Source organism: Embiotoca jacksoni, unplaced genomic scaffold, assembly GCF_022577435.1.
Source record: "Embiotoca jacksoni isolate LCO1_2020_lvr unplaced genomic scaffold, fEmbJac1.0.p SCAF_20, whole genome shotgun sequence".
Classification (NCBI taxonomy): Eukaryota; Metazoa; Chordata; class Actinopteri; family Embiotocidae; genus Embiotoca; species Embiotoca jacksoni.
In genome coordinates this window covers 6,749,366-6,774,410 of record NW_027185341.1, presented here as the reverse complement: position 1 = coordinate 6,774,410, position 25,045 = coordinate 6,749,366, and the positions used below count along the sequence as shown (strand labels likewise).

Genomic DNA, 25,045 nt, shown 5'->3' with positions numbered 1-25,045 from the left:
GACCACTTAATTTGTTTTTATTGCCGCTCTTATATGACATACACACTTTAGAGATGATTGGATCTTCAAGCGCTACATTTAAAAAAAAAAAAAAAAGAATTTCAACCAGATCAAGAGAACTGTGAACATTTTCCTTCCTCACTTGGAGAAAAGAGAATTGTCAGAGTGTAGTTCCCATGCGCTCCAGCAGCAGTACACCTATGGCAAAAAGGGTGAGAATTACCAGAAGCTCCATGGTACAATATATGCGATTTTAAACATTTGCAACATGCTGAGTATTGGGACAACATAGTGCGTTAAGATACAATTTGTTAACCTTTTTCCATCGCAAATTGTATTCTGAAAAGAAAAATTTGTCAATATCAGTTTAATCTGACTGAAAGTTTTAGTCTGTTCTTCTTGCGTCAAGCATTTTTATGGCAGCGACATGTGACTGTCAAGTAGACAGTCTGACGACACTGTCAGCAACACGTACCTGACAAAATTAATCTATTCATATATATAATAAAATATTAATAGTTGGTGTCCATGTGTCGATACATTATTGACATTCAAAATATCACGATCCCTCCACCCTTATATTGCCATACATTGAATCATAACCCCTGTTCTATGATATCGTATTTCCATATTCTTGCCAATACACAGTCCTAGTTTGCAGCTTGGTTTAAGTTGCACCAGACAGACTAATTGCCATGTTGCCGTCCATTCAGTGTTTTTTTTTTTTTTATGGCAACACTATCACCGAGCTCCACAGAGAGAATCTGCTCCAGCAGTGTTTGAGCAGCCAAAACTCAAGACCAGAAGAAGCAGGGCAGCTGGAAAACTCATAATTTGCTCACAGCAGTAAATTAGACCTGGAGGGAGAGTGATGCAGAAAACAGACATTTGCATGTATAAGTGTACGTGCAGTAGCCGCATTTGTATGCACAAGTAGGGTCGATCCCTCGTGCACTCGTATACATGCCCATCTGAATGAGTGATCTATGAGTGGTTGGGTCTAGGGCAGACCATCCTCTGCTTTGTCCATTAAGCCCTTGGCTGCTTGTGTATCTGCAAAAAGTTTGGAGTGCAAAAGGCCCTCTCCGCTGCCCCGTGGGTTCCTGTGATTGTGCGAAGGCAGAACACTGTGTCCAGCAAGCAGCCGCTCTGAGGAAATCTCCCCTTCTTCATCTGCAAACAGGAAGTTGCCTCCCAGAGACATGCTCATGCTTTTCGAGAAAAGAGAGAAAGAGAAAGAGAGAGCTGGGAAAATGGATGTAGAGAGGGAAACTGAGGTGCATGGAAAAAACCAGCACGTGATTCATGCCAGTGAACATGGCTTGTAGGATATTTATCTCTTTGGGGAAGGTTACTCTGGTTTGCTGTCGATGAATTCTCTGGGCTTGTGTCTATCCATGTTTACGGTAGGTTCATGTGATCAGATAGTAGTACCGTCAAAGGAAATGACATGAATGGGTTATCACCCCTACCAGGTAGATCAGAGATTTACACTCCACGGATGATTAAGAATTTTCTGTTATTTGTGTGATGATGACATCACCTCTTTGTCAGGAAATCAGCCCTTGATAAGTTTTTCGCTGGCTGAGGCAAGAATTGAATTATTGACTCGCATTGTGTGGTTCACTCAAAGGCCTGTGCACAGAAGCTGTCAATAAGGGGCAGCTCAAAGTCAAAGGGTTTTGTAAAGTGAAGGCCTTCTATCTGTGAGACCTGAGACATGCACAGATAAACCAAAATTATCCATATTGTGATCGCGATAATGAATGCAATTAAAGTAATCTCTGCAGTGTATGCGGGAGCTTGCAATTTAGCAAAATCCCTGCAATTTTTCTACAAAAAAGGTCAACAGAAGCTCTACTGAAAGTAAAACGGCATAAAGTAACCGTTTTAAAGAAAACTCGCTTTATTAACAAAAATAATAAGAAGCCTTTTGCAGCTCTTATTTCGACAGCAGATGTAGCTTTTGTATTCTGTTACAGTCACAGACTATTTTGCAAAGCTACGTTTAAGCACCATCATTCTCTAAGTTCAAAAAATAAATAAAAAAAAGATTACAACTAAAATATTTTTGTGATGTGCAGCATGCTTGTTATCAAAGGAAGTAATTATACTAATAATATATGTAATATTACTCTTTATCAGGTAGTGCTTAAAATGTCAAATTTTTTCCCTTGACTTGCAATTTTTTCTAACAAAAAGGACTAATTCACCCCAAACATCCTTTTCTATGTTGTGTCCTGCAAAACAAAGTTCTCGTATCGGTCAACATTTATGCAAATTCTGACACATCTGTGATCAATGCCAATATATTGGTCAGGATGTAGTTTTCATTATGGCCTGTTTTCTTCCCTAATAATGTATCTGCATTACAAACAGCAAACAGCAGTCATATGTAATCCTTTTTGATGCCATAACTGACAACAGAGCAGCTTGTTGCATGCAGATCCATTGTATTTGAAGGGGCTCGAGTTGAAACACACGCGTTTCTCCACGGGAACAATCAAATGTCACTGCTGCATCAACATGGATAGGTGAGCCTGGGCGTTCCCCACCATGAAGAATGAGGTGTGTCAGCTGGGACGGAAATGAAACGGGAAAATAGCTACAGAGAATGTGCTTTTAATCATGATAATTACTTTTTGTCTCAGTTATAGAAAATGACTTTGTGCTGCTGGGTGATCTTGATTTGTCAGACTTTATTTGGTTTAAAAGCAAAGTATCCTCAAGTGAAAAACGATGAGTTTTTGGAAATTCATATGAACATTTAATTTTTTTTTTTTTCCGACATTTTGGAGAAGAAATGAGTGAAAATAGTCATTAGTTGCAGCCCTAAACAGAGCCATACACTTAACTATTATTCAATTATTAAAACATTTGGCTACAAATATTAGTGAGGAAGGAAGCACATGTTCATTTAATCTTGATCTATCTTTGTAACACCCCTATGTTATGTTCTCTCCTGCCCAGGTCTAATGTTAGCTCACCTAATCAGCCACATTAGGTAGTTTGTAGGGACTGAATGACTCAATTGTTGCTCCAGCTTCTTTCATCTGGCTCCAGTATCTATTACCTTGTGCCTTAAGCTGCCAACTGTTGCAGCCGTAGGAGGTCGACCCTCCCTGCTCCTCAGCTCGCTGATTGTGTTGAGTGGCTGGTAACAGCCGCTCTATTGTGCCTGTGGCTTCAGTATTCACTTACTCCCTTTCCACTTTCATAGTAGATCACCATGGTTACCATTCTGAGCTAGTGGGCTCGTCTGTGCAGCGAGGATCTCTCGTTGTGAAGAAGTCACATGCAGCGCACAGTTGACACACTTTCTCCAAAAGGCTGCTGCTTCAGTGAGGCACGATGGGGTCAGCTTTTTTTTTTTTTTTTTTGCTGTGGGTCAGCTGATGCCGGCAAAACAATTGTTGTTCTGTTTGTTGTTTGTCCTCTGACCAGACAGCGTACAGACTTTTTTTTGGCCTCTGTGACAGAGCTTTTTAAGGTTGGTTACACAAGCGGTGCTTTAGTAAGAGCTCCTAATGTGAGCGTCTTCATGTGTGCGCGGATCATTCAATTATGATCAGGTTAGAGTAATATTTGCAGGTCATGTAAACCCGTCTCATTACATTACATTACATTTCATTTAGCTGACGCTTTTATCCAAAGCGACTTACAATAAGTGCATTTCAACCATCTCCAGGCTTTCGTGTTCACATTATCATCCATAAGCAGAACTCAATGAAGAGCGTCGGGCTACCAGTCAGGTTTCTGTATTACTCTTGACATGTTTGAAGTTTAGTCTGGTTTTCTTTGCTGTTGTGATTTGATTTAGCTCGTGAGCCATAGAAGTCATTAAGTGGACCAGATGTAAAGTGCTGTGTTTCAACAGCATGGGTGCTGTTTGTGCATTCACAGCAAAACAATCTTTTTAAGTGCATGTGTTCATATATATTGCAATTGCAATAATTGACACAACATGCATCTTGCATTTTTGCTAAATTCCCATAATTTCTCTGCAATAAAGGTTTTCAGTAGAAGTTCTGAAGGCATGGCGTAAAGTAAGCCTTTCCAAAAACAATTTTCCTTATGAATAAAAATGACCTCTCACCATCAAAACAAACCACATGCTGTTTGACTGAGTATAAAAAAACAGTAAAACAGAAGGTGACAGGGTTTATGGGAAATGTGGTCTTATCATACCATAAAGTGAAAAGCTTTTAAAGCACTTGTGTTTACAGTAGAAACACTGTCTCTAAAGCTGTGTCACTCTTTCTTTTAAATCTTTTAAAAAACTTTGAGCTCATGTTTTTTTAAGTTCAGAAAATAAAAATAAGTTGTGAACCAACTCTTTCTGTGATGTAGAGTATTCTTATTATCATCGGAAGTGATTAGGTATGACTCCTTATTAGGTCATAGGTAAAACAAGTGTAATTTATTCACATTCACATATTTATACAAAATTGCCTATTACTGTAATTTTTCTGCTAAAAAAAAATCACCTAAAACTGAAATCCTGAAAGGGACTGTTCCAAATTACCAAATTTTCTGGTTACATTCTGTTTGCATTTAACCTTTATTATTCTACAAATATGCCCTACATAATACCAAATAATCCCTTCAGACATTAAATCAACTAGCAAACAAAGAAAATCAAGCTATTTGTGTGATTACAAACACATTTAATGACAAGATTGCACAACTGTCTGATCTGCAGGGGTATATTTATAATAGAAAAAGTCTACATGATGAATAAACTTTTTTTTTGTTTTTTTTGTTTTTTTATGACCAGGACCACACAGAGAGCTCCTCACCATGTAAACGACACCAGAACATGGTTTCTATACTTTGTGTGTCCCATTTAAATGTTTGTGTGGCTCCTGTGTTTTCCACAACGATCTGGAAGTCTTGTCTGTAGGTTTCTGCGGGTTGTAAGATGTGTGACCTCACCAGCTCGGCTATGGCTCTCCTCCAGACAAAATCTTTCCGTTCATCTCAAACCTTCTAGATTATTCTGATGTGGAACATTTTGAGAGTCATGTTTTTTTTTCTTTCTTTCAACCCCCAAACCCCTAAAATCTCCCTATTTGTATTTCTTTCCTTCTGACCCCCAAACTGTGATCCCTTCTCTCTGTCAGTCTCTCTGTTTCTGCCTGCCTCTGTTGTAATTGGAAGCAGCTGTGAGAAGGTTACTACAGTTCATAGAGAGCAGTTTTTGGAGGAGGGCCCAGGCTTCGTTTTGGAGCTCCAATTACCCAAAATGCAGGCAACTGTCTGCAGGTCCCTTCAATTAGAGGACTGAACTCTCACTTGGAAAAGTTTGCACATTAGTTAGGCTCAACAATACCTGCAGTTTAATTCTGTAGCAGTAAAGAGACAATATTACTGGAGGTGTGTTCATTAGCCCTATTTTTTAGCTAGTATTATGTAGGGCATCAACTAACGATTATATTTGGAATAATCTATCGAATATTTTCTTGATTTATTGACTAGCTGTTTGGTCTTTAAAATGGTGTAACATGTCGACCAGTGTTTCCTAAAGCTATAAGGTGCAGCCTAAAATGTCTTGTTTAGTCTTGACCAACAGCCCACAACCAAAAATATATTCAGTTTATTATCATGGTGGACAAAAAGAACCAGAAAATATTCACATTTAAGAAGCTGGAATCAGAGAATTTTTTTCTTTTTTTCTTTTAAAAAAGGCTCAAATAAATGAAATGTAAAAATGTTTGCCAATTATGTTACTGTCATTCAACTAATTGATTAGTTAACTTATGATTGCAGCTTTAGTATTGCGTAATTCCTATTGCAGCAGTTCGATTTCATGCCTTCATCTGCTTAAATCACAGTCATGTATTGGGCCATCCTCAGAAATCCTCCAATGAACTTCCTAAAATACAGCTCGCATGCATCAAATGTTGGTGGAGTACACTTGTATTTGCCTCATGATATACTGTAACACCAGTACCTGAAAGAAATTCACACAGTACTACATACCAGGCATCGGTAGTTAAAGTCCCAGCACTGAGCCTGACTGCACTCATCGACCGTCTGACGGAAGCCACCAGCCCGTGTGAAGGTGTTGACCAAGCTGAGCCGGTGTTTCCCAGCCTTCTCCCTTTAAGTGACTCTAATCTGCCTGACCTCTTCAAGTCCAACTATTAGTTTCCCATTAATAGGCTCAGGCGGAGCAGGGCTGTATGGCTGTGCACCGAGAGCACAAAAGCTGCAGCTTAAGGAAATCAAAGCTGAGGGAAGTTGAGCGAACAGAAAAAAACACATCTTCTCTGCGATTCAATCTGCTCTGAGCTAATTTAGCTATTTCCACAGTGCAGTTTTAAGTAATGCAAAAAAATGGTATATGGGGTCCTCATGTAGATGTAACAGTGATGTCAGGATACGAACCTGTGACTTGCCTGCAAACTAAAGAGACCCGCCCACTTCAGAAACATTCCCACGGATGTCCAGGACACCCTTTTAATTGTCAGGCTAAGCACTGAAACCAGTTCTTCGACAGTACTATTAATGGTCTGGCAGATATTTGTACAGTGACTGCACGGTGTGTCGAAATGCTCAGCTGCTATCGTTGTCTGTCAGCGCTAATCTGTGTACTCTCTGTTGTCTTTTCTCACCCACAGAGCAGAGAAAACAGAAGTCCTGAGCGATGACCTTCTGCAGGTAAATCATTCATCAGAATCTGTCCGGCTCTTGACGTGGCTGCAGTTTCTCCCCTCTGAATGAAGTCTGTTTGTATTTACATGACTGTGCAGTTAAATGGTTGAAGGAGGATTACTGTTTCCACAATAAGCAATCAGAAAGACTTTAAAAATGATTGTATCCTGAATACAGCACTTCATCATAGTGACTGCTAGAAAAAGATGGACACAAAAACAATTTTGTCTCATGATAAATATTAAATAGAAGACAAACCCTCTGTTTATCTCATGTCTGCCTTGTGTGGTTTTATAAACACAGTGTTGTAGAACATTCATATGTCATAATTGGTGCTAATCTCTCTTGTAAATCCTGTTTATGTTTGTGTAATTGTGCTACCAGCGCATGATATTTTAATAACGTTAGGTTAGGTAGTTACTTTATTAATCCCCGAGGGGAAATCTTTTTTTTTTTTTATTTCCCTTATCAGCCTAGACGGTTGTTTCATTCTATTAAGTAAAAAACAAAAAAAACCAATTTTGATGCAGTTGTATTCATAATTTGCTGCTCGGATGTTTACTGTCCATATGGACCAGTGTTATTTTAAAGCAGAATTTGTACATGTCAGAAATGTAGCACAACATGAAAGTGCTCTGTTTATATAAATATAAAAAGGCAATGGAACTAATTTGTCCCTGAAAGCCATGAATAATCAGGATAAATAATTGTGATCTCGATATTGATCAATTTCTAATTCTAATGATCATTTTGGCCGTAATTGTGCAGCACTGATGGAAACTAAAGAATAGTTGATATCACTTCTAATCTCCTCTTCTCTGACTGAAGACTGTGCACACATTTGGCCTCGTCAGGTTCGACAAGCTTGACGTAGGTCAGTGTGTCTGTGGGTGTATCCATACAGCTCCATGTGTGCATGTGAGAGCTGCCCGTGCAGAGATTTCCCCCGGTGGAAACCATCTCCGGCCCCTGAGGCCGTCTGAAGCAGACAGCAGGTGGGGTCGGGACAAAATACTGTCTGCTCAGCAAAGACATTCCAGAGATGAAGATTGTCTTTGTGTGTGAACGGGAGACGTTATAAATGTTCAAACAAACTCAGCGACCTTTGCATCACTCCTCGAGAACAGACACAATGTCCAACACCCTCTTTTCTTGTTATTCCTCTCACCACCCCAGATGGTACGTAAACAAACAGCGGCGACAGAGCTGATAATACATTCCTGTCTCAGATGAGAGGTGTGAAAAAGAAATGAGCCTTATATGGGCAAAAACCACACTTGATTGACAGCTAGAACATTGAAGTTTCATTTAAAGCCAGCGAATGCAAGAGGACGGGTGAAGAGTGGTGACTAACTGCTCGGGGGGGGCTTTCTTTTGAAGAGAGGATGCAATATTTTGTTTGACAATTGACTTTGCCTGTTCCTCAAAGACACAACTGTTCTGCCTCTGTCTCGAAATCAGCTGTTGTGTCTCCTTGGGCTGTGTGTCTCACTTCATGGGAACATTGCTATCTGATGAAGGAAAAGGGAGTGAGTCACTGGAAGATACAAATCACTCGACCTCTTTGTTCCTAAGATGGCCGCTTCACTTCTTGTCTCAAAACATAAATTCTGAAGACATTTGATTTAATTTGTGTTGTGCATACTTTTTCTCGGTCTCCCACTAATTTTTCTACAATATTTGGTGATACCGCATCATTTCCAAGAATGGTTTTAATGCCCACTATATCTGCTACGCCAACAGATGCTTGGTTTTTGGCAGTTAGGCCCATTTCTCTAGTGACATTAATGGAGATATTAATAACACTCAAGCTTTATTTGCCATCGTTGATAGGCTAACAAATCCCCTTTTGCAGTCACCCTCTGGCTTCCTGTCAGCTAAAAAAATGTAAGGAGTTTGCATACTTTTTCCATCAAACAAAAAAAAAAAAGAAGACAGAGACATTATGACCACACCCTGAATGAAAAATGTTTTTTTTATTTCTTATGTCTAATTTGACTGCAATTAATAACAAATTTCTTTACAGTGCAGTCGTTTCATCAAGAATATTTCTACCATCTTGCTACAAGCTTTCTAAACAGTGTTCTTAGCTCTTTGGCAGTGGATTAGTTGCTTATTGTAAATGGCTTATTTTCTCTGGCATCTTTCCAGCCTCACTAAAACCTGTGGTTGTCAGTCCTCTCCTGGAAAAGAGAAAGCTGGATAGTTCAATACTCATCAACTATACAGGTCTCTTCACAAGCGAGATTATTAAGAAAGTAGGTTTTAATCAAATCAATAATTTCTTCCAGAAGACACATTCTCGATGGTTTTTAATCAGTTTTCCGCTCATATCACAACACTGAAACTGCTTTCACAAAGATTTCAAATGGCGTTGGCCTGAATAATGATTTGGGGAGTCTTAACAGCATTGTGCAGCACTGGATACAGTGGATCATAAATTACTTCTAGATAGACTAGAAAACTGAGGTTGAGCTTTCGGGAACGGTCGTGGTGAAACGGCTTTTAGCCACTATGCTCCCTTTGGATCTTAGATATGCCCCAAATGTGGCCATTTTTAAAACTAAATTTAAAAATTGTTAATTTATCCATTGCTTTTAATTACTCTGTTTTTATGCTGCCGTTATCTATTCTGAAAATTTGGGTTTAGACATCTGTACTTTTATACAAATACAATTTAACAGAACATTTTTATTTATTTGATTTTATACTTTTATCTTTGAAATCATTTTCTTATCTTTTGCCTGTAAAGCACTTTGAAGAACGTCTCTGGATGATGATGTGGTATATAAATATACTTGCACTTTAAGAATTGAAAGCGAGTGTAAAAAGTGACCATTGGAAGTACCATCTGAGATTATCTTTGAGTTTCAGATATGCTTAGGTCATCATTTCCGTATCAGCTGCTGTGCAAACTAACTACGAGTTCAGTTGACCAGTGGGTCTTTGTTGACAATCTTGTCATTTGATCCTTTTTTAAAAAAAATTTTTTTTACCTCAGATCTGAGTCCTTGGCCTGTATTTAGCTTATTCCTAGCCCCTTCATCTGAATCCCTTCTTCCATATGGTCCTCCAAGGTGGCAAAGAGCCGCCCAGCATTATTGTGCCAGCTGTCCATTCCTTGCTGCTCCTCTGCTTACAGTAGCAACTCCTCCACATGGAGGTGCCACAGAAACTCTCCAGAAACATCATGATGTCTGCCTGCACACTCCCTTCTAGCTGAGTGTAATAACAGAAAGCATTTATAAGGTAGCAGCCAGCTGTTTGAATACTTCTGTCACACATCACATCCCTAATGCAAACAAAGAATATCTTGTTTGCCATCAGTAGCTCGCTGACTAATTCCACCCGTAATGCGTCATGTCATGTTATTTTTTAGGCCTTGTCCAGACATGTTAACATCCTTTCTCTTAGAAACCAATAAACAAACACAGCCACCCTGTCTTTTTTCTCCCTGTCTGCCCCACTTATTTTTGGGAATCCTCTGCCTGTGACGAGTCATGGGATTGACCAAGTATTGACCTCATCACGTAGCTGGAGGAGGAAAAACACACCCTGCTGCCTTTCAGCTCTTTTTAGTTCTCGGGTCGCCCACTCCTAAGTGTGTTGTATTCTTTGAGTGTCTAACCCCATTTAGTTACAATGAAAGGAAGATGAATACAGCTAATGTTTCCCATACACCCACACAAAAACTCAGGCCCTCCTCGAGCACAGGGAGGGGAATCCCCCTGAATGTTTTTTTTGTGCCAGGTACTCTCTGGGCTGAGTCTGAGCAGCGTTACCAAGCCGACAACCTGTGGATGCATGTGTGTGTGTGTGTGTGTGTGTGTGTGTGTGCTTGGTAAGTTTGTATTTAACCCAGCTGTTTTGGGAATGCTGGGGGCCACCATGGGTCAGGAATGACGTAAGAATGTGAGAACAGAGGGAGGGGCGGATATCTGCTGTGGAATTCCTGAGTTTTGACTCCGTTCTGTTTTTGGAACACTATTGTCTGCTGTTCCGTTGATCCTCCCTCAGCATTCGTCTCCTTCCATTTCTGCATAAGTTTCCCTCCTAACCTCAGTCTTCCCACTTATATTTGGAACATTGTTTGTCCCAACTCATAAGTGCATGTTTGTCACTTTGGGGCCGTTATAGACGCCTGCTTTCTCCCTTCGGTTGTGTGTTTTCTTTTTCTTAAAACAGAAGACACACCTGGTCTGTTTGGAACTGGAATTACACGCAAGCTGCTTTTGATTTTCTCCCAAGTGCTGCCAACCTTAAAGCAGTTCCTCGCAGCGTCAGACGGGGTCGGCCAGACTTTTAGGCAGACTTGGACAGTAACGACCATCTCTGCTATTCACGGCTTCGTGACAGTCAGCCTAATGTTGACACTGACTGTTTCAGACACCTGGCGTGACGAGGACAGTGAATGGTCGCCCTGCAGAGCTTCAGTCGGCCTCTGTCCTTACGCCTGAATAGCTGCGACTTCAATCAATGACAGTATTCTATCTCGTCAGCCCTAAAAGCACAGAGTGGATCTGTGTAGTCAGGCTAGTAGACAGGAGAAAGCCTGTGTAGTCAAAAAGGCCCTTTTTTGTTTTTTTGAACACCCTCGCTCTCTGTCGCAGCTCAGCGTTGCCATGAAGACACTTCCGATGAGTCATGTGTTTCAAAGATAACATTCCAGCTTCGTTCCCCGGGGACCAGGCTTATTAATCGTGCTTGACCTTTGACCCCTGAGTCCCAAAAGGCCGCTACAAATCAAATGTCTGCACGGAACCGGACCACGTAAGCCATCGACAGTGCAGACACACTGTTGTGTTGCTTTATGGAGACAAATTAATGGTGTTTTCCTGTTGGGCTTTTTTTAAAATTGAAATCAATCTCTAAAATCGAATTCTAAACCTTGAAACAGACTAAACACGGGCTGTGTACTGCGGTAGAGAAGCTCTTGCATTGTGCTCTCAGTTGGCATGTAACATGAAAAGATTTGCTGAAAATGTTCTCTTGCTTGTCATGTTTTGTGCACAGATCGAAAGACGCATGGAGCTGGTGCGCGTGGTGTCCCACAACACACACAAAAGGATGGTGTCATGCCTACAGGGACACATTGGCGCAGATGCAGAGAAGAGACATGTAAGATGTCAGGTTTTTCAGAATAAAACCTTTGATGCAGCTTAAGTTTCCCTGTAAAAACAAACTAAATTAATCAATCGTTCCAGGATGTGTAATAAACTTGATTTTTAATGTCACCACACACACACACAAAGGTCAAGTTCTCACTGCTTATAATATAAATGGATTAAAAGTGTCCACGGTAGAACGTACAGTCTATGATTTCTCTTTTGTTTTTTTTTCTACCCTACACCACCCAAAAAATGCACCACAGTCCGTACCGCGCCTCTATACAGGAAATGGTCAGGTAAAAAAAACACTTATTCCACCTCGCTGGTCCTCAGCACCACTCGCTCCATTTCCTCATTTCCAGTATCTGTCATCTTGATTCACGCCGCATGACATTTTCACCCGTCTGGGATTCTCTGGATTAAAAACAGGATGTTGAGCGTACATCAGTGTTTTTGCACCAGTATAAACTGTGAAAGTGTTGTCACTTGATAGATGTCTCACTTCCCTAGTTCGTATCTTAAATCCCGTTTACTGTCTGTGTTTTCCTCCTGTGCTTGGAAAGCTCTCTTCCTCTTTCTGACTGAGTTTACTGGTGACCTGCTCAATGGAAAGCCCTTCATGAAGTTTCCATTGACTTTTACATGAAACACTGTAGTTTCTGTTTAGAATCGGGGTACTTTCTGTGCACCTGCATGAGTTGAAGTAGATCTAATCACTGTCTGCATCTGTTCCTCCACCACAGAAAAAGCTTCCTCTCACAGCACTGTCCCAGGCGATGGTGGAAGGCGGGAACCAGCTGGGGGAAGACTCCTTGATAGGGTGAGTTTGTGATTGATTGACACACCAGACACCCAATCGCCCCTCCCTGTCAACTGTTGCTATATGGAGCAGATGCACCCCGGAGAGTGTGAAATATGAGGCCGTGCATTCAGGGCGAGTAAAGCGGCTCAGTTTGGTTTTTGTGTGTCTGTAACTTGCAGTTGTCACATGAGGATCAGATCAGTCACTGTGACTGAGACAAATACAGAAACAGGACCAGTCAGTTCGTAGTTGAGGATCTAGAAAGTGAATGTGTCCAGATCCACACTTCAGCCATGTGTGTGTCTGGGGAAAAAAAAAGGGAAGGGAAAGAACGGCAGTTGGTCTACTTGCACATACATTGCCTACACTATAGTACTTTTTGTATATCAAGGCTTGGAGGTTTTATTGTTAGAAGAACTTTGGCCCAAAACCCCCGAAGATCAACTGTCACTAGGCCACACTGAGCTCCCGGCTTCAGGCAGCTGGAAATGATGACATCACATTGACCTGGTTTTGCTCTCGGCTATTGATTGTGGACATATTTAGAGTTGGTAGCAGAGCTTTTCATCCTTCTGTGTTTTTATGTAAATCATATCTTGGCAAGAAGATGTGTGATTACACTTCTCACCTCATAGTGCCGATATGATAACGAGGCATGAGCATGACTGTGTTTTGATTTTAACACCCGGTTCTCTCCCTTTGTGCTGATGTACGTGTGTCAACAGGAAGATGATGGAGGTGTGCGGAGAGGCGGAGAATCGTCTGGCATCAGAACTGATGCAACACGAGCTGCAGATCGAGAAGGACGTTCTGGATCCACTCAGCCAGCTAGCAGAGGTCAGAAACCATACGACATCTGGACACAACAGCAGCTGAGCAGAAGCTAACTATATATATATATATATATATATATATATATATATATATATATAGGTATATATATGTGTAGAATTAGCTTTGTTTGGTCTGAAAATAGTAGTTAACTTTATTTTTTTAATCTTGTTTCCCAGTTTCAAATGAACTACAGCTTTTGAGTAAACATGCCAGATGACATTTGTTTGCAGTCTGCTCATTTCGATGTTTTACCATCATGATTTACCATCAGCTGCAGGACTGGGTACCAGACTTCAATACTTTCACGGCACCAACCCAAAGAGCAGCAGCAACGCCTGTCAGGTCTGTTTCATTGATGTACCTCCTCAGGCTGACTCAGCACGGTGTGTTTTTGATTACTCCTGTAGGTGGACATCCCCAACATCCTGAAGCAGAGGAAACAGCTGGCCAAATTAGTGCTGGACTATGATTCTGCCAGAGCGAGGTTTGTCATTCTGTCTGAACATGTTCAACCTGAAGTTTTACTGCTTGTAACACTGGAACTGCTAACACAGTAGTATACTTTACACAGATAAAAAAACTAAAAAAAACAACTGTTACACTGTTCACTTATGAATTTCAAATGGTGTGTCTCTGATATACTAATTGATCTCCATGTCCATGTTTTTCCTTCTCTTTCCAAACTCAGATGGTTGCAGGCAACCAAGTCAATAATCTCAGGAACAAACACTCAAGCACTGACGGCCAAAGCTGACCTGCTGAAGGAGGAGATGGATGAGGCCATGAACAAAGTGGAGCTTTGCAAGGTAACCGGCATGAATACACGGCTTCGTTTTGGTCTTCCTTTTCAAATTCATAGCGGGGTACATCACCAGTCATATACTATCAGGATTTTATTGCGGCAATGTCCTTGAGGAACCTTTGCAAGGCCGTGACGTCAGTGGAGATAAAAGTTGGTGGATGTCATTATATGCACATGATAAATTTTTAATCGTTGAAGATTGTATTTAATGTTCTTGGACTCAGACTGGTAGAAGACCTCGGCTGTGTCCTGAATGATTGGGCAGGCTGAAGGTCATCTATGGTCCTGGTAATCTGTGTTAAAGAAACTGGAAACAGGCCCGGCCAGAACATGAAACTGGGAAGAGAACCGTCACAGCTACGACTGGACGGTCTTGGTGACTTGGGCCCTCTGAGCCAGTTTGCTGATGCACACAAATGACTGAAAAAGCCCCGTCAGCTTTGTGCGTGTGTGTTTGCATCTAATGAACTGAGTCACTGCTGAGCTTTAGTGTGTGTTGCGGCTGCACGATGTGTTTTTCTATGCAGGAAGTGCACAGCTTTGTGCTTCCCGTTCACCAGTTCTCCCTCTCAGACCTGCCAACAGCAGGATGATTTATCAAGTAAAGCTTAGCTGACCATTAACTCCACCTGAAATGTCCTTCAATTTGATGAATGACATTGTGTTGTCGAGAGGAAGACATTTTCTCAGGGGCTAAATCTACCCTTCCTCTTTTTTATTGTCTTATTATTATTCAATGTTCTTGGGTAAAGCACAAAGTTTCTTCATATAGTAAATAGTATAAAGATTAACTTCCTCTTTTCATTCAACAGGATCAACTTGCTGCAGACATGTACAGTTTTTTCTCTAAAGAAGGCGACTATGCCCACTACTTCATAACGGTGAGTGATGTGTGTCGACAAGCCAGAGAAATGTTTTTTAGCCAGAGTTTCTGTGGGAACGTTCACAGCTGCAGAGTAACTGGGGAACAGAGACTTGGCCAGCCTTTGTATTTACTTTGCTGTCATGTGCTTCACTGCTTGTCTCATTCCACTTGCATGTCTCTCTCCGTTTCTGCAGCTCTTAGAAGCTCAGGCCGATTACCACAGAAAGTCTCTCACTGTTCTGGAGAGCGTCTTGCCGACCATCCAGGCTCAGCAAGGTATAATACATGCAAACACACACACGCGTTTAACACAAAACAGTACAGCGTTGTTAAAGGAAGACACACAAGAAGGCACTGTCTGATCCATAATATGTGACCGTTTTACTTGGAGTCAGGGGTCTCCAACCAGTAGCCCGCGACCCGGTTCTGATTAGATCGCGGAAGGTTCGAACAATATGCAGTGCTTCCCATACATAGACTTGCTTGGGTGATCCATTTCATAATTTTTTACGTCACTGTTGAGCGAGTGTCTGTCACTGAATGACTGAGAGATTAAAGTTAAACTGCAGTTCGACTGAGTGCCGTGACTTTTCAAATTAAAAGCCCCCCAATTTCACACAAGTTTTGACCTTGACTGTAACCTGTGTTTCTTTCAGGAGGGGCGGGAGGTCCCAATCGAAGGCTAAACACAGGATTTTCTTTGTTAAATCTAATATTATAACGCTTCATTTGATACTTTTCAAACCAGTTTGCCCACACAAGCATTGCGTACACTGCAGCAGACATTTTGGGAACGTCTTTGTTCCCCAATTGAAAACATAAAGAAATACATACAGGAAAAAAAGCATGCACATGCTGTTGAATTTAAGCTGCTGTGATAAAAAAAATGTTTGTGAAGAGTGTCAATTTGTCATTGTTCACATAAAAGAAGCTTATTCAGCTGGTTTGGGTAGAGCTCAGCTATCTTAATAAATGTAACTAAACATGAGTAGCTCTCTGACAATTTCTTTTTTTTTTTAAAAGTAGCCCTCAGAGGAAAAAAAGTTTGGAGATCACTTTACTTGGAGAACGCAGCCCCTCGTTTACTTTGGTCCCTGTGTTTTTTTGGTGTCCCTCTAAAAGACCATTTCACCTTAGACTCTGGAGACGTTTGCTCATAGAAGTCCTGACAAGTAGTTGGAAGGAGGAGAAGCAGTTTTCATTCACTTCTCCAGCGGGCCAAACCCACTGCTGTACCATTCAGTCACATCCCTCTGCTCTGGTTTTCTAACTTATAAAGTAATACTTAAAGGCCACAAATATGGCCCACATATTAGAGAATAGTCTTTTATTTTCACATCTTTACTCTCCAAAAATAATCTATTTTCCCATTGTACAAACATAATGTCACGTCTTGCTCTGCTTTCTTTAGCTGTCTCTGGTTCAAGGAACTCTTTTTTTTTTTTTTTTTTTTCTGCACTAAACACATGTGGTGTAAACCAGACAAGCCTGGTCTCCCAGCATGTGGTGATGACTCACCAACTCCACACACACACACACACACACACACACACACACACACACACACCACACACCCACACCACACACCCACACATATCACAGCCACCTGGGTTTTGCACCCACCCCCCAAACACACAGACACACAGACACACACACACACTTCTCTGCCTCCCTCTTCACTTGCACATGAACTCACACACACAAACAAATGTACTCATAAATACAGAGAGATGGCTGAATAGTCACTCCTGCTGGCTGCGAGCATGTGGTTATTATTTGGCGGCACCCTGTGAGGAGGACTGGTAAAAAAAAGTGGCCCGAGGGAAAGCTGTTGACCCAGAAATCTGCCATCCAAACCAGCAACAGGCCTCACTCGCACCGAATCCTTTTTTTTTTTTTTTTTTTTTTCCTCTTTTCTTATTGCATATCACTGTAACAGACAAATAATCTGCAACAGCTCCGTTACAACACTTGTTTTCCGTCTCTTCTTGCTACACTCTAGTATCTCTCTCTTTCTTCGCCATTAATTGCTCTCTTTGCTTTCAGATTCATGGATGGAAAAGCCTGCGTTTGGCACGGGGCTGGATGACCACCTGAAAAGGAGTGGAAGGGAGATCGCGCTGCCAATCGAGGCCTGCATCATGATGCTTCTGGAGACTGGCATGAAGGAAGAGGTGAGGGGGTTCAGACAGACACAGAGAGGCTGGCAGGGAGGGAAATCCTACATGGTGATTGTACCGTACAGATAGAAAGGTGGAGGCGTTGAAATCCTGTGAGTGAAACTGAATTGGTCTGGATCGCCGTCTCCTTCGGTAAGAAGTGCGCAGTAAGACACTGAGGTAAAAGTTCAGTGTCTTGGTTGCTTCATGTTACTGTCACGTGATGGTTGGGAGCCGCATGGCCTCTACAAATATTGTGAATTTAATGCCGGAGCAAGAACGAAGCCTACAATTAAAACATAAAAGTCTGCAGTGGTCATTTACCGACATGCCGTTGCACTCTGCTCACATTGGGGGAGGGTCGCTTTTGTTTACAGCTTAGTAATTTTCGGGGCACAACAGATGTCATATGGTGATCAATGGCGATCGGTTAAAGGCAGCTCCAATAGTTTCAAAATTAACACGATGCAGCACCTGAAAACAATCCCCAACTGCCCAGCACTAAAATCTAATGTACGAAAGTTAGCAAACTTAAGGATGAGATATTTCTACCAGAAGGTGATGGAGACCAAAACAGAGCTCAAAGCAAAGTCAGTATTGGATGAGGTGGTCAAAGGCATAACTTGGTTAATGTCAAGATCTGATTTTCAGCTTTTCTAGGTTTTTGCACCCCTTAGCCAAAACCCAATATATATACGACTTAAAAAAAAATCTGTGTATAAGATTGAGTGTTTTAAAGCTGACATTTATGTCAGCAGTTCATCACTTGTTTGCTTTACTGACTTTGCTTGTGTTTGCCTTGCGTAAAGCATTGAAGTAGAAGAAGTACTAGCGTATCTCATTAGAAATCACTTGGAGCAGTGGTTGCAATTAGCAGCTCCACTGTTCACTGACGTGATTAAAAGAAGCTTTAAATGGATTGCTCTTATGAACGACTTAAAATTCAAAGAGATGGGCAGATAAACAAACTGTACATGGACATGCCGTTCCAGAAAACACGTCGCCTGTGTTACGGTACATTGATGATTTATGATATGTTTGTGATGTCTCTTCTCTGAAACAAATTTAGAATACAATAGACTGTTCTTGTGTCCTGTCCATAAATCACCTCTGTGTGTTCATGCTCGTGCAAAAGAAACAAAAGAAGAGGTAGAGAAGAGTGCAAGTGTTAACTGCAGAGCTCTGTATTTGTTGCCCTATTCATGGCCTGCCGAGTCCAGTTAGTGTCATTATGGTGTGAAGATGGCCTTTGTTTATGTGTCAAAGTAAATAGCTCGCTGTGCTGTGACTGCTGGGTGTGTTTGTTTGCCCGCTTTAAGGTTTCATTATGTGCAGCTGGCAGAGAGAGTTTATGTCGTGCATTCATACAGAGTCGATCTGTAATTGAGTGTGAGGCGAGTGTGTTGTTGTTGTTGTTTGCTGGGGATGTTACCGTGGTTCATTTGTGTGTGTGTGTGTGTGCATGTGTGTGTGTGTGTGTGTCAGGGTCTGTTCAGAATTGCAGCAGGGGCATCCAAACTAAAGAAGCTCAAGGCGGCGCTCGACTGCTCCACTTCCCAACTGGAGGAGTTCTACTCGGACCCCCATGCTGTCGCCGGTACGTCTCGAACCAGAGACATTTTATGTTTTCTTTATTTTTTGGTATTAAACTCGGACCAAAAATCAAGAGCAAGTAAAGATCTGTAATTAACATTTGTTTAAAAGTGAGTCATTTCTCAATAATTACAACTGTACCCTTTGATACTTTAATGTCACCAATTGGATTGCTTCGACAGCATCTACCATCAAAAATAGCTTTTCATTTGGTACCAAATTTCGATACCTAGCTTACTATCAGCTTTATAGATCATACCTTTTGCCACGTTTATGCAGGAGTACATCTCATCAGCCTCAGCGAGCCACAGCATTTACCGTATGTAGCATTTACGTGGGTGGGATGCCAACATGGATGCAGTAACCGGAGGCATCTCTGTGCCCCGCTGGCTGGCTAACATCTTCCGATAGCATGTGAGACGTTTAGGGGACATCTGTAAATTGTAGTTTCAGAAAACAATATGGATTACACACTTCCCCTCTAAATCACATGAAAACTTACTGTATTGTGTAATCTCATTTTCCTTAAATGGATTTTTATTAAACTGGTAGAAAAGAAAGTATTTCAGGAACTGATATCACACATTTTTGAACAATACCTAACCCTAATTTCAACATTCGTAATTGTAACTGAACCATTTAAATTAAATAACAAAACTGGAAAATTGTCTTAAGAATGAGAAATATCTGCGTGTGTGGTTTCAGGAGCACTGAAGTCGTACCTGAGGGAACTCCCTGAACCTCTAATGAGCTACCAGCTTTACGATGAATGGATCCAGGCGTCCAGGCAAGCCCCCTAATATTTTCACTGGAAATGAAATGTACCAGAAATGGATCTATCACTGTACAGCAGTGGAAGAGGACAGAATAACATATTTAGGCCACTTAGCCATCTGGAGACCGGGCTAATAACATGCTCTGCTTTCAATTATCTATTGTTTTCCATCGTTGTAGTGTGTCGGACCCAGACAAACGGCTCCAGGCCCTCTGGGTTGTGTGTGATCAACTACCAAAGAACAACAAAACCAACTTGAGGTTTGTATTTAAAGAGACCAGTTTGAATTTCCTCTGTTGAAAGAGACTGTTTCTAACACCTCTGCTCACCATGTTTTCATGCAGGTATCTGGTGAAGTTTTTAGCCAAACTGGCTCAGGACAGCGAAGTGAACAAGATGACTCCGAGCAACATCGCCATCGTCCTGGGACCCAATCTGCTCTGGGCCAAGACTGAAGGGTGAGAGAGGATTGGGAGGGAGGGGGAGATAATACAGATAGAGAAGAAGAAAGGATCTACAGTGTTTTTGTCAGTCATATTTAAAATAAGGGATCCTCGTTTGAAGATGGTGAAATTCTCCAAATGAGAGACTGTTATTTGAGCTTATTTCGGTCTGCCTCTCATTATGTCGGGAAGCATCTAATTTTTGCTCATCTGTTTACGCATGCCCAGGAGTCTGGCTGAGATGGCTGCAGCTACCTCTTTGCACGTGGTGGCCATTGTGGAGCCCATCATCCAGCATGCTGACTGGTTCTTTCCTGAGGGTAGGTTCTGGGTCGTCAGTCCGACCTTCTCTCCCTTCTTTCCAGCCAAGTAGTCCTATTGTACACACGGGGGGGGGCTCATGCTTAAAGCAGCTGATATTAGCTGCCTGGTAGGACAAAAAAAAATCATTTGTAATCGGGCTTCCAAGATTAGAATCACTTCCGTGCCTATCCAGCATCAAACTGACTGTTTGTGCTTTAGAGGTTGGTTTGAAGGTTACAACAGAAAAACAGACGGCATATATTCCCCTTAATTTAGCTCGTGTTGTGTTAAACACACATGAAGCGAGTACATATGAAGAAGTAGACCAAACTATAACTCCAATTCACAAATATTTGGACCAAAAGAGGCCGTTTCCAAGATATTTTACAATAATTTGATTTGTTATGGGCAAGAAAGCTGTTAGAGTGATTCTTTATCCCAAAACTCTGCGCTCTTAATTTCTGTACATTTATCTTGGGCTGCAGATTCCACCTCGCTGCGGTCCAAACATTTAGCATTTTTCACAGTTTGTCAGGCAGCTGCTCTCCTTTTGTCTCCCATAAGTCCCTTTGTCTCAGACAGAGATGATGATAGGTTGCTTTAACTGACCATCTCTGGTGCACATACAGAGAGGCATGATGGGACAGTGAGAGCTCTCACCTCACAATAATAAAGGCCCTCGGTTAATTACTGACTGGTTCTGTTGGGAACTCCTTTCTCTCTAAACAGCCACTCTCAGGTGGATTTGCTTCTCTTAAGTGCCCATTAGGAGGATTTGAAGTTTCTCCTGTGCGATGTGCTGGTGACCTGACATGCTGAAGGTGTTTGCCACCTTGTTATCTACTGCGTAGACCTGGTAATAGAGACAGGATATCCTTGTAAGAGCACAGATATTGAATGAATGAATGAATGGTGTCTATGCCAGTCAGGAACAAAGGGACTGTCTAATGAAGCTCAATATGACTCTCTGTCAAGACTTCCCGCGTTGTTTTATGATGTCAGGCTTCCCAGTACGTGTTGGCACTCTGGTCGTCAACATCTGCCTCCTCTTACCCATAAAGCCTTGTGTTTTGGATGAAGTTAATTTAACAAAAAGCAGGCGATATAATCGCCTCCTTCCTTCTTTGGTGTAAGATTTCTTCCAGTTGTGTTACACAGCTTAACAAGACGATAGACCGTGGTAAAAGTTCCTCTTTCTTCTTCCAGATGTGGAGTTCAACGTGTCCGGCATGTTTGTGATGCCCACACCTGCGTCCAACCACAACAACCACCTAGATTACGACTGCGGCACCATTGAGAGGAAGAGGCCCGGCAGTATGGTGGGACCAGAGAACGATTCAGCGCGCAAAGACAAGTAATCGACCGGGCGTTTCTTAGTATCTTCTTGGAAACCTCTTAGTTACTCAGGTTTTTTTCTGACCAACAACATTCACCACTAACTTCTTACTTCTTTTGAAATAATTGTGTCTTTAATCCAGTTGCTTTTTCTGGTCGCTTTTCGTTTGCTTCTAATAAACTCTGCCCTAAATAATCCTCATAATTTGATTTTTACTGACTTCTCTCTGGGGTTTTTTGCTGATTCTGGTCTAACCGGTGACTTTCTGATCGAAGCTGTGGTGTCTTCTGTTTCTCTCCCTCAATGTCTCCCCCGCTGTCCCCGTGCAGCACCCCTAACAAGCACTCGGACCACAACCTCCGTAGAGGCAGTAACACCTTAGGTAGAAAGCAGCACACCTCACCTGCCTTCCAGCCTCCTTTGCCCCCCGTGGAGGCTCCGGGGCAGCAGGGACACGGGCCCGGGCAGGTCCCCCAGCCCTCGCCTGAGCCCCAGCCACAAGCTCCATCGGGGGGTTCAGGGTTTGACACTACCCAGCATAGCTTGGCGCAGAATCTGGCTGCTCTCGCAGCTGCTCAGCAGCTTCTAGCCCAGCACACTGAGGAGCTCAGGTAAGAGCTGCTTCCCCTGCCTCTGCTGCTGGTGGGGGGAAAAACACGGCATGCCTTCCAGACAGACGTGCATGCTCTTTTGTTTTCAGCGTGTAAACAGATGATGTCAGAGTGATTAGTTTCATAAAGCAGAGGGGATTATTAATGCATGACTCACAGACACCAGCTATTCTCTTGGTCACTTTGTTGTTTCTCTTGCAAAAACCACAAGTTTTCTTACGCCACCACCAGTCGCAGCTTCTTGTCTGAAGTCAGCCCACAGAAATGGCTCAACAATGGCTTCTGTCATTCTGCTAACAGTCACTCTCGTGGGCCTCTCCACTTCCCATCGCTCTGCTTTCCTCCCCAAATCACTCGAATCAGCAGGAACTTTGCACTAACTGGCTCAAACTGCTTTGAAAAGCCTGGACGTTGGTGCCTGTTATGCAAAGACTGAAGGGTGTCTTTGATTTAGTTGGTGAAAGGATGACATTAATTTCCAGACAGATAAGACTATTCAGCGCAGCATTCTTTGGGTCCTACAGTGTCTGCCGGGAAGGTAGATTCAGATGAGACACACAGATTACACACTGGAGGGGAACTGGCTGTTTAAGATAAGGCTGGATCGACAGCTCGAACCTTCACTAAAACCCACTGAGTGCTGCATGCTGTTGCATAAGCAGTATCCAGAGTATCAGACGGCTCGAAGGTCTAAAAGATTTTGTTTTTGTTTTTTTCCATCCTCTCTAAAGCAACCCAAGGCTACGTGACTCGACACAAGCCCCAACCCCTGTGCTCCAGAGGAATGGCTCCGGAGGAGGCGGCCAGGCTGCCGGGCAGCTGGGCTCTGGAACATCCGGGTCTGCATCCATGGGGCCGAGTCCACACATGATGCGCAGAGGTAAGAGTCTTCACTCTCATCTGGTACAAACAGAAATATTTCTATCAAGATTTTCAATCACCCAGCTCATAAGATATCAGCTAACAGCCGGGAAGCATCTCCAAAATAATATATATTTAATGTACTGAAGTCCTAAACATTTCTGTGCACTATATTTCGTTGAAGGTCCCATATTGTATTAATAATTCAGATTTCCATTGCCTTTTAAAATGCTATACCAGGTCTAGATTCTATATAAATACTGTGAAAGTGTCAAAACATACATTCTTCAGAGAAATGCACACAGCCTGCAACGGTTTGTGATGTCACAAACTCACGCTCATGTCATGCCCTCAGCAAGGCCCACTGTCCTGTCTTTTATGTGGAAGAAAACCCAGAGCCATCATTACAGCTCAGACGTATTAAGTTACAAGACAGAAGAAAACCTGTGGTTGGCCTGGAAGTGCGTCATTCAGAAAAGAGTCAGCCAATCAGAAGAGAGGATCATTGAGCTCAATGTGCCTTAAAGACACAGACACAAAACAGTCTGTTAGTAGAGATCCAGAGAGAAGCTTAAAAGAGAAGTAAGACTATATTAAGATGTTTTTTGTACTTAAAAACACAAAAATATCTTCTTAGGAAAGATACAAAACCCCTTAAAATGCGTATAATATAGGAACTTTAAATTAATTCCAGAGTTCTCACATGGAGAACAAGCTTGCAGGGGAACGATTTATCGCTCTATTTATTGATTCACATCTATGTCATTATTGGTTCGAAAGGAAAAGTTTGGCAGTTAGGTGAACGCAGATGTTGGTAGATAGAGCCAAGCCAGCTGTCCTCCTGTTCCCAGTCTTTTAAGCTCAGCTATCTGACTGCCAGCTCCAGCTACGTATTTACCTCTCAGACAAGGCAGCAGTATTTTCTATGGTCTCATGAAACTCTTGGCAAGATGAAAACTGTTGAGCTGTTCTTTTAACCCCCTACAAGATTTACAAGATTTTATTTCAGCTTTTATTGTTGGCTTGAGTTATGGTTTCAGTTTTGTGTACTTTAACCTTCTTCTTTTTTTTCTTTTTTTTTTTTGGTGGTGGGGAGGGGGGATTTCTGGTGATAGTAAGACACTGGGAGCTTTATATGTAGAGCAACATATCTTGGCATGTAAATTTGGACTGCTAGCACATACAGATGGAAGTTTACATGGAAAATGTTTGATCATTATAGCTATTTTTATTCTACAATAACCACAAGTTTTGCCACCAACTTTCAGGTACCAAGAAGCAGGCTCCTGCTCCTCCCAAACCAACCAACCCTCCTCCCAGCCAGCCCTGTAACTCGGTGAACCTCGCCTCCTCCGGCTCCTCCCAGTGTCTCAGCCCCAGCCCCAGGCCCCTGTCCAGCCACTCGCCCACCACCACGCCCACCTCCCCCTCCTCACAGCAGCAGCCGTGTGCGACGCCCAGGCGCCAGTCCAGCAACCAGCCCCCGATCCAGGCGCCCAGCCACCCGCCTCCGGAGCCTCCGACGCCGGCCAGCCCTCCGCCGCCGCACGCGGCGCCGTTCGGCGGGGACCAGCGGAGCGCCGACCCCTCCCCTCCAGGCACCCCGACCCCTCCCGACACCCCTCCGCCCTCCGCCAGCAGCCAGGACGCGGTCGCCCCACTGTCCCCGTCTCCCTACCAGTCGGGCTCCCTCCCTCGACCGCGGCCGGTCCCCAAACCTCGGAACAGACCCAGCATCCCGCCACCGCCGCAACCCTCCGCACTCACCGGTGAGACCAACGGGATCTGCTCCAGCGCTTACAAGACGATGGGTGGGTGTCATTTCTCATTCAGCGCATGTACAATACTGCAACTCACCATCTATTACCTGCTGAATGTTCTCTGTTTCTAACAGTG

The 25,045-nt window shown here is 42.6% G+C and overlaps 1 protein-coding gene across 4 annotated transcripts in view; it reads left to right on the top strand.

Moving 5' to 3' along the window:
• Nucleotides 1-25,045, top strand: part of arhgap17a (Rho GTPase activating protein 17a) — a 32,064-nt gene that overhangs the window by 2,390 nt on the left and 4,629 nt on the right. For 2 of the 4 annotated variants that reach the window (XM_069155999.1, XM_069156001.1), the window contains exons 2-20: nucleotides 6,624-6,663; nucleotides 11,671-11,775; nucleotides 12,029-12,061; nucleotides 12,509-12,585; nucleotides 13,293-13,404; nucleotides 13,809-13,885; nucleotides 14,090-14,207; nucleotides 15,016-15,084; nucleotides 15,263-15,344; nucleotides 17,115-17,242; nucleotides 18,713-18,824; nucleotides 19,526-19,607; nucleotides 19,775-19,855; nucleotides 19,940-20,053; nucleotides 20,267-20,358; nucleotides 21,548-21,695; nucleotides 22,007-22,288; nucleotides 23,020-23,168; nucleotides 24,418-24,960. In XM_069155999.1, the coding sequence (XP_069012100.1) occupies nucleotides 6,624-6,663; nucleotides 11,671-11,775; nucleotides 12,029-12,061; nucleotides 12,509-12,585; nucleotides 13,293-13,404; nucleotides 13,809-13,885; nucleotides 14,090-14,207; nucleotides 15,016-15,084; nucleotides 15,263-15,344; nucleotides 17,115-17,242; nucleotides 18,713-18,824; nucleotides 19,526-19,607; nucleotides 19,775-19,855; nucleotides 19,940-20,053; nucleotides 20,267-20,358; nucleotides 21,548-21,695; nucleotides 22,007-22,288; nucleotides 23,020-23,168; nucleotides 24,418-24,960 (2,444 nt within the window). The remainder of the gene's footprint in view (nucleotides 1-6,623; nucleotides 6,664-11,670; nucleotides 11,776-12,028; nucleotides 12,062-12,508; nucleotides 12,586-13,292; nucleotides 13,405-13,808; nucleotides 13,886-14,089; nucleotides 14,208-15,015; nucleotides 15,085-15,262; nucleotides 15,345-17,114; nucleotides 17,243-18,712; nucleotides 18,825-19,525; nucleotides 19,608-19,774; nucleotides 19,856-19,939; nucleotides 20,054-20,266; nucleotides 20,359-21,547; nucleotides 21,696-22,006; nucleotides 22,289-23,019; nucleotides 23,169-24,417; nucleotides 24,961-25,045) is intronic. The other 2 variants (XM_069156000.1, XM_069156002.1) reach the window with 2 other exon arrangements.